The following is a 19,650-nucleotide window of genomic DNA, read 5'->3' as shown; positions in this document are numbered from 1 at the left end:
TTCAAAAGCATAAAAATCATGGACAAACAAATAGTATTCCCAAGACCATACAATTATCTTGCAAAAACCACCTGGAGGTTGGGAGACTCCCATACATTATAATGTTAGTAAACGATCACACTTTGAAAAACAGTTGCTGTGTAGAGAATTCAGGATTAGTCCGTGGGCAGAACATAAGCGGCTATGAAGGCCCAAGTCCTCAACTGGCAAACTAGACCATGCGTTGAGGATGTAACAAGTAAATGATGGAGAATGTTCCTCGCTGGCTGGCATGCTTATTGACTCCTATACATCTTGAAGAAGGAGGCGTGTGAGTCTACTCAGACATACCCAGTGGTATAGAAATGCGTGAGATTGGAGGCAACTGTGAGATGACCACATAATTTATTGTCCAAATCTGGACACATTTAAGGGGAAAGATGCTAATAATCATGTCAAGACAAGCAATTTTCAGACAACTGAGATATATGATCTCCCTTGTCATAATCTACTCAAAGAAGTTGAAAATCCAGTACTCAAAGTATTAAATGTCAGTGGTAGGTAGGACTAGAGAAGATATTTTAGATTAGATTTATGTAAACTTGAGTGTGTCTCAGAATCACCCAGATTCCTCACCTCATCCCAAGAGTTTCTGTCTCGTTGGTTCTGGGGTGGGAGTGTGGCATTTAAGCAAACCATGAGGTCATGCAAGGCTGCTGATCTGTAGCCACTCTTGATGTAGGACTGAGTCACACCAGTGGTTTTTAATCCTGGCTGCACATCAGAATTGCCTTGAATCTTCTAAAAAATATTGATGCTTGGACCTTACCCCTGATCTATTGAGTCAATCTCTGAGGGTGGAATCTAGTATATGTATTTTAATTGGGTGCTGAGGGTTGAGAACAAGGGATTGTATAAGGCAGATGCTTTTATGTTTCGGAAAGACACAAGAGATTTGGGGACACAGTCTTTTGACTTGGGGAATCTGGTATGTACACATGACCATCATGGTAGCTAGGGCTGTCCAAAGGGGTAGGGCTCAGTAACCCCTGTGCCCACTCAGAGCAGCCCTGTTGCACTTTGCATTATATACTGGACTCCCTGTAAGATTTTGCTTAAAGAAAGGCATCTTTGGCATAGCAGCACTTTAAAATCACAAATAAGGTGATTACCAGGATAGTGAATATGTGTCTCTTTTCCAATATAAATAGAATTCTGATAGTCAAAGTCACCCTCACCTCTTGCCCAGATGACTTTAAAATCTTTTAAGGTATTTGGTGCATATTCCTCCCTATTGTTCTGTTTCCACAAATCCACAAATCCTTTCCTGAAGGTAGCCAGAGAAATCTTATAAAACACACACATACACACACACACACCTGGGAGACTTTCCAGAAGCTTCTTTCTGCATGCATGTACCATGAATTCCCTATTGCTCACCATGGCTCCATGGCCCACATGGCTATCCCGCTTACTTAACTTCCATCTTTTCACTCTATTTCTCCCACCTCATGGCAGTCAGCCAGACATTTGTTCTCAGATACGCCCCATTCTTTCTCTAGGTCTCTGCCTAAATGCTTATAACCCAGATCTCCTTGTGACTGTCTTCCTCTTATTATTGTTTGATGATCTTTTGACATTCTTTACTTGAAAAGACCATTTGTTCTCTGATCAACAAGAAACTGAGAACAAACCCAGCTGGTCACCCAGACAGATGCAGTCAGCTTCCCTCATGTGTACTTGTCTCTAAGTAAAAGCAGGCATTTGCCATTTGCCTTTTGTCGGACTTACCTTGCCAACATCTCTTGGGAAAGGTTGTCTCTGATTCTCTGGAATTAAAATGGGAGATACCACAATGGACCTCTTTTGTCTTGGGACTGGAGAAGTTCTGGCGAATTTAAATATATCCTGTAAAGGAGAAAACAAAATCAATTGGCTAAAATTCCCCACAGAAAGGATACATCATCTGTTCTGAAATACAGCTCCTTTGTGTGAAAGCATAGGGCTGTTTGGACATTGTTAATTTTATTCTATCAAACCTCATTAGCGTTAGTAAGTACATTGTTGGAATCATACTAAAGCTGACATTGTGATTCACAATGACTATCATTAACCTATTTAATCCCATCTTCTGAATCACTTTATTCACAATGTCAGTCTTGATTTATACATCCCACAGTGCTTGTTTATTCTCATTTTTAATCTGCCAGGTGAGGAGATTACTCACCTGGCCAGGAACCTACAGCACTCACAGGATATAAGTAACTCTCTTCACGGCCAGCTGCAAAGGCCTTGCACACCCAAATGAATAGGGATAAAGGGGCCACTGCACAGTTCCAAGCTATGTCAGGTATTAGGGAGGCTCTTAGTCAATGTTTACTCAAGATCATTTATGGTTAGTAGTAGTAGGTTGACTATCGGAATGGTTTCCCCACCTCAGTCTTTGGAACAACACCCCAGGATTTCTGCCCAATCTATAAATCACCTTTTTAATTCAAAAAGAACATGAAAAAGAGGAAACTTAACATTATTATTTTAAATAAAGCGTCAGTAACACTATCCACAAAAAGTAGGAAAACATATAACTAAACATTCTGAAGACCAAATGATGTTATTAAATGTGAGCCTGAAACTTTCAGAAAAAGCTCCCCTTTTTAACAGGGAGATAAGAAAGGGCTTCAGGGGGTGTCAAAAGTTGTTAGCACCAAGCTTAGACCTTCTCCTTGATCTGGTCAGAACAGCAAAAAAGAATTGACAGTGGAAAATAATTTTTAACATATAAACCAATCTCATTTAATTCACATACTAAAATTACTTTCATACATCAAAAGTAAGCATCTCAAACTTTGGACTATAGGTTCCAACCAAAATCCTGTGAGAAATGATAGCGGAAAAATGGGCACACACAATCTGTGTGTGTGTGTGTGTGTGTGTGTATGTGTTATAATCTCACCTATCTCCTTGTAAGTAAACTCCCATCATATATAACATGCAATCTCATTATTTATATATAAAGTCACATAGTTTTAAAGGAAAATTCATATAACAAATATCAAACAAGAAACAAGATCAATTCCCAACACCAAAAAGACAAAAGAAACTTATAGTCTTTCCCTTGATTTTGGTAGAATGTAACTGATGGTGTCCCTGTGGGAAGCCACGGAGCAGTATTTATCTAACACAAACTTACAAATGCATATATCCCTTCGCTCTGTACTTTTACTCCTAGGAATACATCTGGAGCTAAATGCGAAAAAAGAACAAAACAGTACACAGGAAGATACTGAGTGATATATAATTTGTAAAGGGCAAAAATGGAAAACAAGCTAAATGTTCACTCTCAGGGTAAGATTAAACTCGGGTTTGTCAATGGGGGATAATCTTGGTTAGTTACCTATAAGGGGGCTATGGAGACCATATTCTGACCACAATCACCATCTCCAGGTGCCATTATATAAAACTGCAGAGCAAGCCTGTGTTGGCCAGAGTGCTAGGTACTTTTCATGTGTCACCTCATGCTCACAATAAAGCTCCTAAGTAAATAACCTTTCTTAACCAGTGATGAATATCCAGTTCTGAAAGGCTATATAAGTTGTTCCAAATGACCTAACTAGCAATGAGAAGATAGGATAAAATGTGTAAGAAAATATAGAATATCATATTGGGCATCTTCTGTTTTATATAAATTATATTCAGTGTACTCGAATAATATCAAAATCTCAATAGATGAGTCTAAATTAAAAAACAAAAACAACAATAAAAAAATTTGGTCTCTAAGAAGACTCAATATTCAAAGACTCAATATTCAAGTAAAGACAGAAAACTGGAATGTGTCTATGGAAAAGACAGTGAGAAGAAAAAGTAAGGATTAAATAAAAACCAGCTAAACAATCCAAAGAACAATAATTACCCAGCACAAGCAAGCAAAACACAGCATAGAGAAAAGAGAAGGGAAAAGACAAGGAGAAACAATGCAATGCAGCATGAGAATACTCATAAAACACTGATGTATAATGTCTATGAAGATTCTGTTGGTTTTTTAGGGGATGGCAAGAGGATAGAAGATATGCAAAATACATGCGATATGTGAAGCTCATTTACAATAAAAGAAGTCTTGAGGCTCAGATGAGAGAATGTCTAGAACAGCACTTTGAACAGATTTAAAGTCCTGTATAAATGTGAGGGACTGGTGATTCAGCTCTATAATAGAGCAACATAGGCTTCGGTTCATTACAACAATGTGTGTGTAGCTGTATCTCAAGCAATGAGGAAGCATACTGTATTGTCAATAACAAATTTTCTGTTGTTTGTAATAAAGGGCTTGTTTGTGGATTCAAGCCTGTGAACAGATGTTATCTTTGTACTCATGGGTGTCCAGAATGGTCAGGTCCCACCATTCCTACTTCCTATGACCCCTAGCTCGGCAGCTGGTCAAATCCACAGCAGGCAGTCTATTTTCCTGAGTTTCACAGCAACCCAGAAGCTTGGCAACCAGCCCACAGTGTCAACACCAGTGTCTAATATGTCTAAGGAGAGAAGCAGGAAGCTCTGGGTCTCAGGATGGGAAACAGAAATCTGGAAGAGGAATCAGGGAAGTGAGCAATTGCAGAGATACCTCCAGACATGCAGTGGGGTTTGGTAAAAGAAGGATGGGGGCCAGGATATCCTCTAGATTCCAGCTCTACATTTGTCCCCCAATGAGAGAAGCCTCAAAGTATATTTGCCCAAGACTGTGTTTCTGTGTTTGGGACACTCCTTCTGTCTATGTAATTTACATGTATATTTCTCATGATTGACAAATGCCTATCTCTATTTGCTGCTGGGTCTACATTTAATTTGCTCAGCAGTGATGAGTTCACTGGTGTCTTCTGTGTGCCTGGAACCAGAAGGAACTATATATCTCATATGACTGATGATTTTATGTGGTGTGATATCAAGGCATATGTGTATAACCATGTTTATGTGCAACTTTGGGAGTTGGTGTGTATATTTGTATCTATCAATCCACTGGGTGACATCCCTTACCTTAGCCAGATTGTAGCCACAACTTCAAAAAAAGACAAGACAGATAGTAGGGATGAAGAGAATGTGACCAATTCAAGAGTTGCTTATAGAAGAAGACAGGGTGAAGGAGAGGTTGTGCTCAGACTCTCTGCCTACTGGTGTTATTATTGCAGATGAAGGGCAAAGACAGAAAAAAGAAAATTATCTCTGGGCATAGACACTGGGTTCCATAGACCTGTTGACTTTGAGGGGCCACTGAACATTAAACAGACTTCTAGAGGGTACATAATTATGGAAGGAGAGATGAATGTGATGTCGACACTGACACCACTCCGAAAAAGGGGAGGATCTCAACCTTTTGATAGGTATCTAGATTGTCAGCAGAGGTCATATAAAGGTTGGTAGGCAAAAAGAAGAGAACCAGAAAAATAAAGAGAATTTCAATTTCAAAGCCACTTATTCAACACAGATATCCCCTTCAACAGGTTGAATATATAAGGAGATGACTGGGCTTGATGACAAATATGTAACTGATGAAGAACAGCTTTAAGAGTATCATAGGGCCAAGTGTCAGAAGAGCCAATGAGAAGGAGCTTGGTATGAAAGGAGCCAAATGAGACATTTGTTCATCCAAGGGAGACCAGGATGGTCTGGGCTTGAGGAAGGGGGGCAGAGAAGGCAGTCATGGTATTGGGTGAATGAAGAAGCTACCTGCCCACATTTTACATTTTTATGCAATCAAATGCAGGGCTCAGCCAGCCTTGCTGTGCTTGGGGTGAGATTAAAAGTTTGCCTTTATCATTAGTGTTGTGTGCAAAAATTTTCTCCCAGTCAGTGGGGTTTCTCTTTGTTTTGGTTATTATCTCTTATGCTTTGCAGAAGCTCTTTAATTTGATGTAGTCCCAGCTGTTTATCTTTGCCTTCACTAACTGGTCCAACCACTATGGAGAGCTGTGTGGAGATTTCTTGACCTACTAAACATAGAGCTTCCATATGATCCAGCAATTCCACTCCTAGGTATTTACCCAAATGACACAGAAACATTAATTCCAAAGGGCACCTGCATCCCTATGTTTATAGCATCACTATTTACAATAGCTAAGCTATGCAAACAACCCAAATGCCCAAAAATAGATGACTGGATCAAGATGTGGTACATATACACAATGGAATATTACTCAGCATTCAAAAAATATAAACACATGCAGTTTGCAGCAACATGGATGGAGCTAGAAGGGATCATGTTCAGCAAAATAAGTCAGAAAGAAAAAGAAAAATACTGGATGGTCTCACTCATAGCAGGAATTTAGAAAACTTAAGTAAGAGACCAGGAAAAAGACTAATCAATACAAAGTAAAAATCAAAATCAACAAGCAAATATAAACCAGAGACACACTATGGTGGGGGGAGATGGAAGAGCGGGGAGAGGAAGGACTAGAGTCAAAATAAGGGGGGGTGCAATTGTATGGGGAATATAACCATAATGAAAATGCACATTGTGTGTGCAAAGATGAAAAATGATGTAAGAATTATATAAAATAAAATATTAAAAAAATAAAAGTTTGCCTTATTATCTCCTGGAGGTTGAAGTTTGTCTACTCCTGTAAGAAAGAATCAACAAACACCAAACTTACAGCAGCAAATTTAGGAGGTTGGAGAGTCAAAATACTAAGTGGGCTTCATTTCCAACTATCTATTTTTCCCAATAATCAGGAGGCCAAGTGTCAGTCAAGCAGAGTCATCTGTTGTAGGTTTATGAGAGAGTTATGCTGACAATAAAATGGGGTGATGTGGAAATGGCCTACTCATACTGATAATCATTTCATGGTATGTCAGGGGTTGTTATTGGAGCTCATTACAAAGTAGGGTGGAGGAAGGACGATGGCTCATGGCTTTATAGGATGGAGTGTAGTCAGTTATTGTAAATGACGCCACAAATACTTTTCCAGGGCCACAAGTAGACAAATGGGAGAAAGCGGGTGCAAGCCACTGTTTCCAAAACTCTCCACTCACATATGCTTTCCCAGAAATGATCATCAGTGATGTCAGAAAAAATTTCTGCAATAATGAAAGTAATGTATCAGGTACTTTGGGGATGGCCAAAATAAGAAACCTTTCAATGAAGGTCCAATAATGGAGTATCTAAATGATTAGCACTGTGGAAGTACTACATTTCCACAACGAAATGACTATTCCAGTCATTTCTGTTGTTGTGTATGTTTAGGGTAAATATGAAATGTCTTTGGTAAAAATAGTCAATGGATTTATAGTTGCTTGTTGATTTGATTTTTTACTTTATTAGTCTTTTTTCATGGTCCCTTATTTAGGTTTTCTAAATTCCTGTCATGAGTGAGACCATCGGATATTTTTCTTTTTCTTTCTGGCTTATTTCACTGAGCATGATCCCTTCCAGCTCCATCCATGTTATTGCAAACTGGAAAAGGGAGTAGGATCAAAACAAGGGGCATGGGAATTGTATGGGGACTATAACCAAGATGAAAATGCATACATTGTGCAAAAATGAAAAATGATGTAAAATATATAAAATAAAAAAATAAACACACACAGAAAATAGTCAACGGAGAAAGAAGGTTTCATCAAGGGAGTTAACAATTTGAGTTAACTCCAGAAATTCTCTGTCTAGCAACCAGAAAGAGCTTTTAAAACCTTCTCCTCCCTTTCATAAAGGTCATATCTGGTTCCGATGACAAAGGATGCAACCTCCAATGTGACCAAGGTTAGGAAGGCAGGCTGGCCTCTTGGTGGCATCTCTGGCCTCAGGTGCCCTCATTTGAGGACAGAGAGGTGCTTCTGCTTTTCCCACCTTTACATTCCATGTGTCTTCCTTCCTCTCAGTGAAACATCACCTGTTCTTAGAACTATCCTTTTAGACATGGATTCTATATATGTCTCCCTACTTTATCAGCATTCTAGTTTATAAAATGCTCTTAAAGTTCCTCCTCAGATATCTCTACCTTATCTTAATAGTTCAATCTGTTGACTATAAAATTGGGAAATATTAAACACACAAAGCACACATACTCATGAAGACCTGGTAAAAGAGTGATTTATCTTTCAAGGATAAAAACATAAATTGATTTTTTTTTTTCTGAAAAACCATGTAGTGTATGTGTTCACAGCCTTTAAAAGTGTTCATGCTCCTTGGCTGAGTAAGTGAACTTCTAGGAATCCATCTTAAGCAAACAACAAAATGTACACACGGGCACTCATAGAGGTATTTACTACAGTATTATGATTTTTAAAAATGTAATCACATTACCCATCAGGAAGACATAAAGGGTTAAATAGAATACCCCTTTTTGCTATTATCTTCCATCAACGCATAATCACTTTAACACACCATCACATTCCCTTTTCCCCCAACATGTGTGTATACACATATCCCACAGATATACAACTGCTAATCACTGAGGACTTCCCTTCCCCCTCCCTCTCTCACTCTTAGCATATTACCCTCTTTTAAATCATCTTTTTCTAAGAATTCATGATTCCCTCTACCTAGGAAATCCTTCCTACCTCCTTTTCTTCTTGGAGAGACCATTTCATCCCTTAAGACATAACCCAAAACTCCTGCCTAGGAGAGAATTCTGGCAGAGGAAGTCCGTCTGTTCATCTGTCTGTCTCTGACTCTAGGGATTGGTGGAGCACTAGAGAAGCAAAGCCTGAATCACTGAATTTATGCATTTGTGTAGATCCCTACTAACAAGATCAGTTTGTTATTAATCATTGTATTTTTACAGTTGTTGGCCTGTCTTAACTGATTCATACAGCAAATACAGCTTAGTTGTATGTGTGAATAAATGAAAACTAAATAGTGAAGATACAAAAACACAGAAGACATGAATCAGACCCAAAGTTAGATCAGATTAAATAAGCAAAGCTAAAAGAGAGCTCTGGAGTTATTTACTATTGCCAAAAAGGGAACAAAGCCCTACAACACTGAAAAATACTCTGCTCCAAACTCGGTTTCACCAGAACAGTGTGTGCAGAAGCAAATGTTAATACAGACTGATATTTAAGAGCAAGAGTGGTTCACTTCCTTGATATAATATAGTAGCTGAGACTCAAATTTGTCCTTGACATGCATGAGATAAAGCTAAGCAAGGCTGAGAGCTTATCAGAGAAAAAAAAAACTGTGTAATGTCTTTACTTCTCTGAGATTCCCATAAAAACATGAAACTATCAACTCAGGAGAAGGGGTGTTTTGTGGATTCATATGGAAGTCTAGTTGTGATGGTTTGTTGATATGATCCTGGGTTTTTTTGATGGCCTCTAGCAAGTGTCTCTGTGTTCCGTCTTGATAGCATCTCCACCCACTGCCTAAGTGTTCTGTCCAAACAGTTAGGACTCTCCATTTTGCTGTCCTTAAATTATTCTAGTGTTGCCTTTAAACTGGCTCAGCCTGCCTGTGATCTATAAACATTCAGCAACTCTTTCCATTGTGGCCAATACTCCATCTTCATGATCTACAGTAATTTTCAAACACATGTTTTGCCTCACTGTCCTTCTTCACTTTCTCCACTTGACTAACCCTTCCACATCCTTGAGTCTCCCAGACGTCTTCTTTGACTCCCTACTAAAGTTCAGTAACCTTCCTTTCCTTCTAGATTCTGAGTGCGCATAGACATTCTTCTATCATGTGCTATCCTATGATATTATATCATAGGATGAAAGGTAGGTTCTTTACGTCTAAGTATTTAATTGTTTAGTTAACAGATATTTATTAATCACCTTCTGTGGACTAGGTATTGTGTTAGTGGCTAAATAAGGAACAAAGTAGGAAAAAAGAAAGCCCCATCCTTGGAATATTTTAAAATCAAGACAAGCCCATTAAATACACCTTTACAAATATCTCCAAGTACTCTGAAGTAGCACAGATATGTATAGTGATCAGAAAGTTAGACCCAAGATTTTTATAAGATAGGGACCTTGAACCAACAATTTCATTGGAAGGGAAGAGAATGTGCTTGGCATTTATGAGAGAACAAACTAAATTGCCCCTTGGGTTACTCAGCATGAAGACCATTACTTTCTGGAATAAATGCCAATCAAGTAAAAATGTGAAAGGGAAGTGGAATTCATGCAGGTAAAAAAGAGATGGGGAGGAGGAAGAGTTCCAGGCCCAGGGAATGGCATTTGAGAAACACAGAGAAGGAAGATAAATAAAGACCAGAAGGGCTGGAGCTCAAGTAAGGCTCCAAGAAGCTCTAGAAGAGGCTGGAAGGGGAGGAGAGGTCAGACCTTATGCAGCCAGTGCAGTCAAGCAGAGCAGGATTGTTCTGAGCCCTGAGAAGCACAAAAAGTTGCTGAATGGTTTTATTTTTATTTTTTTAAAAGATTTATTTTTATTTATTTATACAAGCACTGGGTACAGTCAGAAGCATGGGAGGGTGAGAGAATTTACCAGAGCCAGAGCAGAGAGCAGAACAGGCAGACTGACGAAGAAATATACAGCTGAGGGGAGCAGCGGGCAGCAGGAGAGGTCTGCGCACCATGTGGGACCCTCGCCAGGTGGCCGGGGATTGAACCGGCAACGCAGAGGCTGCGGGCAGCTTTGCAACCCAGCGCTCAACGGCTGCGCCACCAGGGCAGTTTCTGAATGGTTTTAAGTAAAAGTCTAGGACCTGATCTTGCCTTGACCCTGCCCTATGGGAGCTGAGGGGCTATCCCTGGAGCATTTATTTCCTTCAATAGATTTTCTTTCTTGTTACATGATACCCTAAAGCCAACCCTACATTTGAAAATTTGAACTTGAAAATGAAATTTAAAAACAAGAGAAACAACTCCCCTTCCCTCCTCACACACTTATTCCATTACTTGCTCTAAAAGGTCAACTTACCCACATTTGAATTGTGAGTTTAGAAATAAAACCATACACTTTGGAGGCAAATGTGCCAAACTACACCTCCATCCAAGTTGCAGTTGCTTCTAAAATATTTCATGAATCTAGCAGGAGCAATAACAACACAAATCAGGACATGCTAGTTTCAATGGAAGTGAAAAATGTTTTAAACATATTTAGATTCTTCAGTCAGAGGTCCATTCAGCCACGTGTGACGGTGATGGGAATGTAATAGATACAATTTCCCTCTATCTGCTCTGGCATTGATAAAATATTCATGTTAAATAGCTACTTCTGAACACCTGGAGGCATCCTGCAGAGTTTTACAGATGGGCTTGTTTTTCTAATACACATATGTACTCCTGCCTCAACAGCTGTATTAATTTGAGTATGTATTCTAGATATGTGAGCACGTACCCTAGATCCATGCTCTCTGGTCTGTGTGAGCTCATAAATGTGTGATTGGTCTTGAATGAAAGCCCTGGTTAGAAAATCCACACTTGGGAAAGCATTTCTTTTCAATTCAGTGGGTATTTATTGGTGCTTGCGTCCCCTGTGGAAGTTTCACAGTAAATGATATATGTCTATCCTGGGGACACCTCAAACTCAACATGCCTGGAACCAGATTGAGAATCCTGTTCTCCTCATCCACTCCTCCCTCAAAACATGGTTTCCTGTCTTTCTTTTCTCAACTGTTGGAGGGTGAGGCACTTATATACCCTGTGAATGGATTATTTCATTGCCACCATACTACATTCCCAAACGTACTTCCACAGGGGGAATTTTCCCTGGAATCCATTCTCCCTCTACTATCACACTCCCTGCCATGATCACACCATTTTACCTGCTCAACCATCTGTGGTTTCTTCATTACTTTTTGTTTCCCATTTCTACTTGAGCCCACTGGAAAGTGGATTCATAACAACTCGGAACTCAACACTTTTAGTCTGCATTTCCCAGACCATGAGCTAAAGACTTGAGAGCAAGTTGTTTATTTGGTAGGTGATCCCAGGAAACCCTGGGATCAGGGTTAGAATGGGAAAGTGAGGCAGGGAAGAGAAGGCAGCTATTGAATGGAGCATTAACTAGCAAGTTCCCATGGGGGGAGTCCGGGAGCCGAGAAGAATACTGACTCAGATAGTTCACTGGAGGGATGTGGAAGGGGTGTTACTCTCTGGACTTGTGACTGGGAAAAGAGATGAAAATATGGGTAGTTGGAACCGAGTCTCCAAAATCCAAGGAAGTAATGTGTGTGATGACCTTTAGATCCTTCCTGGCCTCTGGCTTCCTCTTTAACTATGAGCTCACTAGAGAATGGAGTTGTATCAACTGAATATTTCACATCTGTGACCATAACTATACAGCTGGGGTGGGAAAGGAAGCTAAAGGGAGGCAGAAAGAGGGACAGTGTCAAAGGAGAGAATGAATTATGTGAGTGCAGATAACTATTACCACAACGTCACTTGCTAAATGAATGCCTCAGAATCAACACACTTTGACAGACATATTTCTGGTGCTACGTTCAGAGTTTCAGTTCCTGAGCCTCTTAGATTATGAACACTCAACACATTGAAAAGGATTCTAGTGCTTAAACACAAGAGTTTCCCAGTGTCTCAGATGGAAAACACTAAATGTAAATCAATGACGATGGTGTTTGGTGGAGAAACACAATTGATCCCATGCTAAGAGGTAGCTAGTTAGACTGGCCTTCCTGGGAGACATACATGTCATTCTAAAAAGCAGAATCTTTCTCTAAAATTTAATTAATTTAGTCATAAATATTCACAAATATTTATTGAACACCTACTATGTGCCATGGACCTAGAAAAGGACAGCATTAATTCTCTGCTCTCTTCTTTTCAAGCTGTCCCCACAGGAGTTCCTTCTTGTTTCTCTGCCCAGAAAGTTGGGGATTTTACGGACATCTTTGCAACTGCAAGGCTATGTGCTACTTGGCTGGAGGCTACTTCAGAGGCAAATCCAGGAAAGAAAAAATAAACCAGGGACACTGCCCATTGTAGGTCACACTTCTCCAAGTTCTGACTTCCCTCCATAACCCACCCATCTACCTATTTTGGCGTGTTCTTCAGTTTTCAGGTGTGGGTGTGTCTGTGTTTATGTGTGTCTGTTTGTGCCTGCATTTTATGCAGAGGACAAACTGATATTATTTCTTTTTTTCTGCTTGTGTTCAGTATACATGTGTGCCTGTGCATGGGCATAAATGCATGTGTGGATCAAAGAGTTTTTCTTTTAGCAATCTGGAGAGTGGGCTCTAGTGGGCTTATATTGCCATGCCAGAATATACCTATTTTATAAAATTTATTTTCTTTTCTGATTCTAAATATAATCACTTTATGTATAGGAAGTTTAGAAAATATATTAAGGTACACAAGAAAAACAAATATATACACTGTCTTGTATGAGCCAAATAGAATAGCATTTCAGTGTCTTTCCTTCCACAATTTTTGCTTAAGTTGAAACTGTAGGGCCTGAACAATTTCGTATCTTGCTTTTTGAACCAAATGATAAATGCCAACTTTCCTTCCCTTCTATGTTACAAATTCTGTAAACATAATTTTAGTAGCTGCACAAAACATCGTGTAGATGCAGCCACACGGATTTCACCATTCCCCTGTCGTTATGCTCAGATGGTTAGGTGTTTCCAATTCTTTGTTATTATGAATAAAATGCGTGTAAGATATTATTGTGTATAAAATCTTGTGGGCTTGCTTATTTTCTCTAATAAGGATTCCTTACAATGCACTAGCACAAGTACGTCCACAGGGTCAAAGATCATGAACAATGAAAGATCATATGGCACATTACCAAACCACCAATCACCATGAAGACAGATTTGACCTTGATATAGCAGGGCATTCCCAGGTGGTTTCATCACTTCTCCTGTAGTTCCAACCATGCTTTTTTTAAAAAAGATTTATTTATTTATACAAGCACTGGGTACAGTCAGAAGTGTGGGAGGGTGAGAGAATTCACCAGAGCCAGAGCAGGGAGCAGAGCAGGCAGACTGATGAAATACACTGCTGAGGGGAGCAGCGGGCATGGCAGGAGAGGTCTGTGTGCCATGTGGGACCCTCACCTGGCGGCCAGGGATAAAACGCTGCAGAGGCTGCAGGCAGCTTCGCAACCCGGCGCTCAACTGCTGCGCCACCGGGGAGGCCCTCCAACCATGTTTTATTGCCTGAACATGCCAGCCTCTTTCATGACTTTCTGCCTTCCTCTGTGCTAGTCCTCTAAATAGGGTATTCCTTCACCCCAGGACCTGTAGTCCTCCACATCCCACTGATAACACACAGACATGCAGGGGCACATGGACACACACAGACACACACAGAGACACAGAAATGCACATAGGCACACACAGAGACACTCATTCAGGCACACACTCACCACACACAGAGGACACTAGGCACCTATTATATATTCCATGTGTCATTTTTCAGCTCAGCTCAGGTTAAATGCTGATTTCTGTTAACTTCAGGTTTCTTTTGCCAGGTCCCATTTGTATGCACATGCAAGCATCCTTTATTTAACTTTAATAAAAATTATCTATTTAATAAATGTTTGTGTGTTTAATAACAGCTATCTAATATCAGATGACAAAATAATATTATCTCTTTTCTTCTTCCAAAGGAGTTTTTTTTTTTTTTCAGTTTTTCACTCCTGAGGGCAACCCCAGAGAAGAATAGATCCCTATATTTACACATAACACCTGATGCATTTAATCATCAGGAAGGGACACATATTCATTTTCCCATCTCTTGCAGTGGAATTAACCTCGTTAACTTGCAGAAGACAGCTCTGGCTGTGGACCTGATGGCACAGCCTCCTGAAATGAACCTTGACTTCACACATGCTGGGCCAAAGAGAGACTGCATGATGACCAATGTCACTGGGTCATTCCAGGATGGACACAGAGAAAAACAGTGTACAACTTTATCAAATATAAAATCAGGGTCTTCTTTGCTTTTCTACTCTAAGGTAAACTCCGCTTTTTAGGAGGAACCTAATGGAGACATAGGAAACTGAGGGTCCCAAACAAAAGTTCCTCAAGAGCAGGTATGAACTTAAACCTCCCCTTAAACAGGATATGTTCCTGTCTCAGACAGAACAACAGAGGAAGGAAATGTAAAGCAGCGTCCTGGCATGAAGAAAAGGAAGTAGTCATTACCAAACCTCATTCTCTGGATTTGGTCTATTTTTGAGATCCTTGTTCCTGCCATTTTTATCTACTTGCTTTGCTTTTGGTCATTAACTTCTTGATGTTATGGCTGCAAACTAAAATTAGAAAGCTATTTTCCATACTGGGTGCCAAAGTCAATTGCCTCCTTTTTCCAACCAATTTTTAAATATCCTTTATGATTGAAATTCATGATTATTTTGCTTTGGGAGTTCTTCTCAACATTTAACTTAAATTATTATCCCCCCTCCCCCATGTAAATTTCTTCTCTCTTACTGAAGCCTCCCAAACTGTCAGTACTATTCCTCTTCCTCTTTTGTTAAAGACATTTTAATTAAGACACCAGGGTTACGTTAACCCACTTAAACAATAATCTCCCTTTTATGGAGCTCTCTTCAGTGAAGTGCCCGATCAGCAAAGTATCTTTCATCAGCCTGTTTAGTTTCTCACTCCTCCCTTTGTCCTGTTTTTCTTTTTTTTTTTTTGCTGGATGAGAGACCCTCACATTTTTAATTCAGCCTCAGCCTCTATTACACACTATGCAGTTTACATTAAAAAGTTTGTCCTTACAATGATGCATGTGATGTCATATATCTCCTCACATCATTGATTAGTGCAGTCTTTAAAGGTTCAAATGTCAGATCTACTAGGCAAAAGAAAAACAGAAGACTACATTTGATAGTCTCTGACACCTGAGGTTTCTCTGGGCCCAGCGGCTTTGATGTGAGGATGGTAAAACAACAACTGTCTAAAAAAAAAAAAAAAAAAAAACTAGGAGAGCATGTTATAAATATTCAATTGCCACGTAATACTCATACTTCCTTAAAAGACTGAAGGATCACTCTCCTTTTTCAAAGTCAGGATTGACAAACGCAGCAATTATTTGAAAATGGAGCTCAGAAAATCTATTATGAGACCAAGAGAAATATGTGGGCATCCAGGCTATCCTGTGAACTTGCCCTGCAGGAGGGGAGCAATTTCATTTGTTTCAAATCTTTTTCCACATTAAATTCTTCAAGCATTTTGCAAATAGGAAAATATCCTTGAAAAGAAATGAACTCTAGGTGATGAGAGAACCTTTTGTGCACTGACTGGGTTGGACGCTAAGTCTTGCAAACATCTTTCCTCTGTAATACTCACATAGTTTCCAGTATATGGAGACCTTTAGACTCCCATGCTACAGATGAGAAAGTTGAGGACAGAAAAGTTACACATTTTGCTTAAGGACATATTTCTGATAAGTGGAGGAGCCAGGAAATGAATGCAGATGCTTGTATTAGGAGCCTGCACTGTTACCTACTCTACCCCAGGTCTCCTGCAGGTGCTATCTTTGCACAATAAAATTTTAATTGCCACAAAAATTGCAATCAGGAGCTCTTCCAGTTACATTTAAATGCATCACATTGAACTTTTATCTGGTCTGTGAGCTCCAGCTTTGAGATAGATCCAGAAATGTATTATTTCTGATTTCCCTGCCCTCTCTCAACTGCCACCATCCACTTGGTCCCAACCAACATCATTTTTGGCTTGGATTATAGAAAAAAACCTCTTAATTGATTCCCCAGCCCCTGCCCTTTCCCCCCACATCCCATCCCCCTAGCAGTCAGAGTGCTCCTATTAAAACATGAACTGGATGACATCACTCTTCTCTTTCCATTGGGGCCTCCTAGTACTTGGAGTAAAACCAATGTCCTTTTACTGGTCTACAGTGCCTCATGTGATTACCCCTACCTCTTGCCCCATTACCTCAAGTCCCCTGTCTCATACTGGCCTGGTCCAATTGCACTGATACCCTGGAGTACACTAGGCAGATTCTACCTCAGGGCCTTTGCACCTCCTGTTCCCCCTGCCTGGCTGCTCTTCTTCTAAATACTTAGAGAGTGGCTATATTAGTTATGGCTGCCATAACAATTTGCAATGAAATTAGTGGCTTAAAACCACAAAAATGTATTATCATACAGTTCTCAGGGCCTGGTATTCCAAATAGGTTTCAGTGAGTTAAAATCAAGGAGAGGTCAGGGTATGCTAATTCTGGAATCTCTAGACAGGAATCTGTTGTCTGGCCTTTCCCAGTTTCTAGAGTCCACTCACATTCCTCTGCTCATAGTCCCTCCATGGTCAAAGTCAGCAATAGAATATCTTCAAATCTCTCTCTGGTCTCATGCCTCCCTCTTTGATCAAGCCCACTGGGATAATCCAGGACAACTTCCCAATCTCAAAATTCGTACTTTTTTTTTTAAAGATTTATTTATTTATACAAGCACTGGGTACAGTCAGAAGTGCAGGAGGGTGAGAGAATTCACCAGAACCAGAGCGGGGAACAGAACAGGCAGACTGATGAAGTACACTGCTGAGGGGAGCAGTGGGTGGCAGGAGAGGTCTGCACGCCATGTGGGACACTCACCTGGTGGCCGGGGATAGAACTGGTGCTGCAGAGGCTGCAGGCAGCTTTGCAGCCCAGCACTCAACCGCTGCACCACCAGGGAGGCCCTCAAAATTCTTATTTTAATAATACCTGCAAAGTATGTTTTGCCATGTAATGTAGCATTTATAGGCTCCAAGGGTTAGGATGTGGGCATCTTAGGGTCCTTTATTCTGACTACCATAGCATTTCTTTCAATTCATTCTAATATTTATTCAGTATCTACTTTCTCTACAAAGCCTGACTTGTCTTGCTACCCAACAATCCTGTCATTGAAAAAGTGAGAGAAGCACTGCATGCTCTATTTCTCTGCTCTTTGCAAGATAACAATTTCATATGCTTATTTCTGATGTATTTATTATTTTTCTCTTCTACTGGAACTTAAACCTCACAAATGCAGTTATTTCTGTCAATGTTTCGTAGCTAAATCCTCAGAGCATAGTTCATATACTGGCATATAGTAGGTGTTCAATAAAAATTTGTGGACTAACTTTCTGTATGTCTTTTACCAGGAGCAGATCTATAGAAGGTTTTAATCACTTTGGGAAATGAAAATGAGAAAGCATTCAATCAGTCACAATTTACTCAGTATTATAATCTGATCTTTACTGTTACACAATGTGTCAAATGCAAAAAGAAAAAAAAAATGCACGAAGGGGTGTCAGGCCACTATGCATAGTGGGGAAGGTTGTGCATTACACTGAGGCCCTTGGAGGAGATGGGTGAGAGCTGAAGTTCACCCTGTGCCCATCTGCCCATGGCTATAAGACCACTGGTTTCAACCTAGGGACAGGAGTGGGGTTCAGCTTCTGCTTGCTTTAGTAAGACCTCTTGGACTGGAAGTTGGGGAATCTGGATTCTATTCTGCCTCTGTCACCAGTATTACATGGTATTAGGGAATTTACTGCCCTTCTTTAAGCATCAATTTCTTCAACTCTGAAAAGAATGGGATAATCCTTTCCACACTGGGTCCTGTAAGGGATGTAAGAATTGCTTTTTCAACTCCAAACATTGTGGCAGTATTGGTTCAGCATTTATAATTCAGGTTTCCTGCCTTGGTTGTTCCTTCACTTAGGAAATTCAGTTCTTCATCTTATCAGAGTGAAAGCCAAGATCCTTATAAGGTCTCTGTGGCCCTATGCAACCTATCCAATCTCTTCATCCTCTAACCTTCTCTCTTACTAACTTGGCCTTTTGCTGATTACATTCCAGTCATACCAATCTCACTCATGTTCTTTGACCATAAACATTCCTACCTCAGGTCTTTGCACTTACTACCCCACATTCAGAAATACTCCACACCTGGACCTCTTTGGCTTATACTTTTACTTCAGTGAAGTATTTCCTGACCCAACATTCAAAATTGTGTTATATCCCCCAACACTTCTTATCTCCTTTCTATGCTTTATATGTATCCATATCACTTGTTGCCATCTAACATGACACATTTCATTTATTTATATTATTTTTTGTATGTCCCCACATAACGCATAAGATCCATAGGGCAGGGATTTTATTTTTTATCATTCTTATTTACCACTGTAACCCTGATAAACCAGACCAGTTCTTGGCACTTGGCAAGTGCTCAAATGACAAATTAATTGCGTGAATGATGACTTAATCTAATTGAGAAGTCAAAGCGAGTTTATGTGGAACAATACAATCCAAGGAGATGCTAGGTAGTATTAACTGATTGTTAGGAGAAAAAGAGATTGTGCCTTAGTGAAGTGATCAGAGTGGGGGACTGAATGTTAACTTGGTTTTGAAGGACAGTTAAGATTGGCTGATAAAAAGGGAATGCTCAGCTAGAAGGAAATAACAAAGAAAATAATACCAGAGTCTCACACTTACTGAAGGTTTGCCATATGCCAGGCACTGTCCTAAGCAATTTATAGATTAACCACATCATTTAATCCTAAAAACAGCATTTTGGTGGTCACTATTATTAACCTCATGATGCGGACAAAGAATTTGAGGCATTGGGAGGTTACGAAATTTGCAAAGGACAGTTTAAAGTGAAAAGAAACCTAAGGTTTAGAATACTGACAGTGTGGTTCTTATTCTAAGGACTAAAAGTAATAGAAATAAAACATTTAACTTCTAGAAGAGTCTCACTGAATGATAGCTATCATAATCAGGGTATTTGACCTACCTAAGGTATAAAAGAATAGAAAAATTTTCAGG

General features: G+C 39.8%; 1 protein-coding gene across 2 annotated transcripts in view; it reads right to left on the bottom strand.

Moving 5' to 3' along the window:
- CDH13 (cadherin 13) overlaps positions 1-19,650 on the bottom strand; it is a 953,577-nt gene that overhangs the window by 503,611 nt on the left and 430,316 nt on the right. For both annotated transcript variants that reach the window (XM_054697025.1, XM_037516234.2), the window contains one exon: positions 1,771-1,887. In XM_054697025.1, coding sequence (XP_054553000.1) covers positions 1,771-1,887 — 117 coding nt within the window. The remainder of the gene's footprint in view (positions 1-1,770; positions 1,888-19,650) is intronic.

The sequence above is a fragment of the Talpa occidentalis genome, unplaced genomic scaffold (assembly GCF_014898055.3).
Source record: "Talpa occidentalis isolate TD23 unplaced genomic scaffold, MPIMG_talOcc4v2.1 talOcc4.17, whole genome shotgun sequence".
NCBI classification, from domain to species: Eukaryota; Metazoa; Chordata; class Mammalia; order Eulipotyphla; family Talpidae; genus Talpa; species Talpa occidentalis.
The sequence above is the reverse complement of the archived record's forward strand: the minus strand, read 5'-3'. Positions and strand labels throughout refer to the sequence as shown.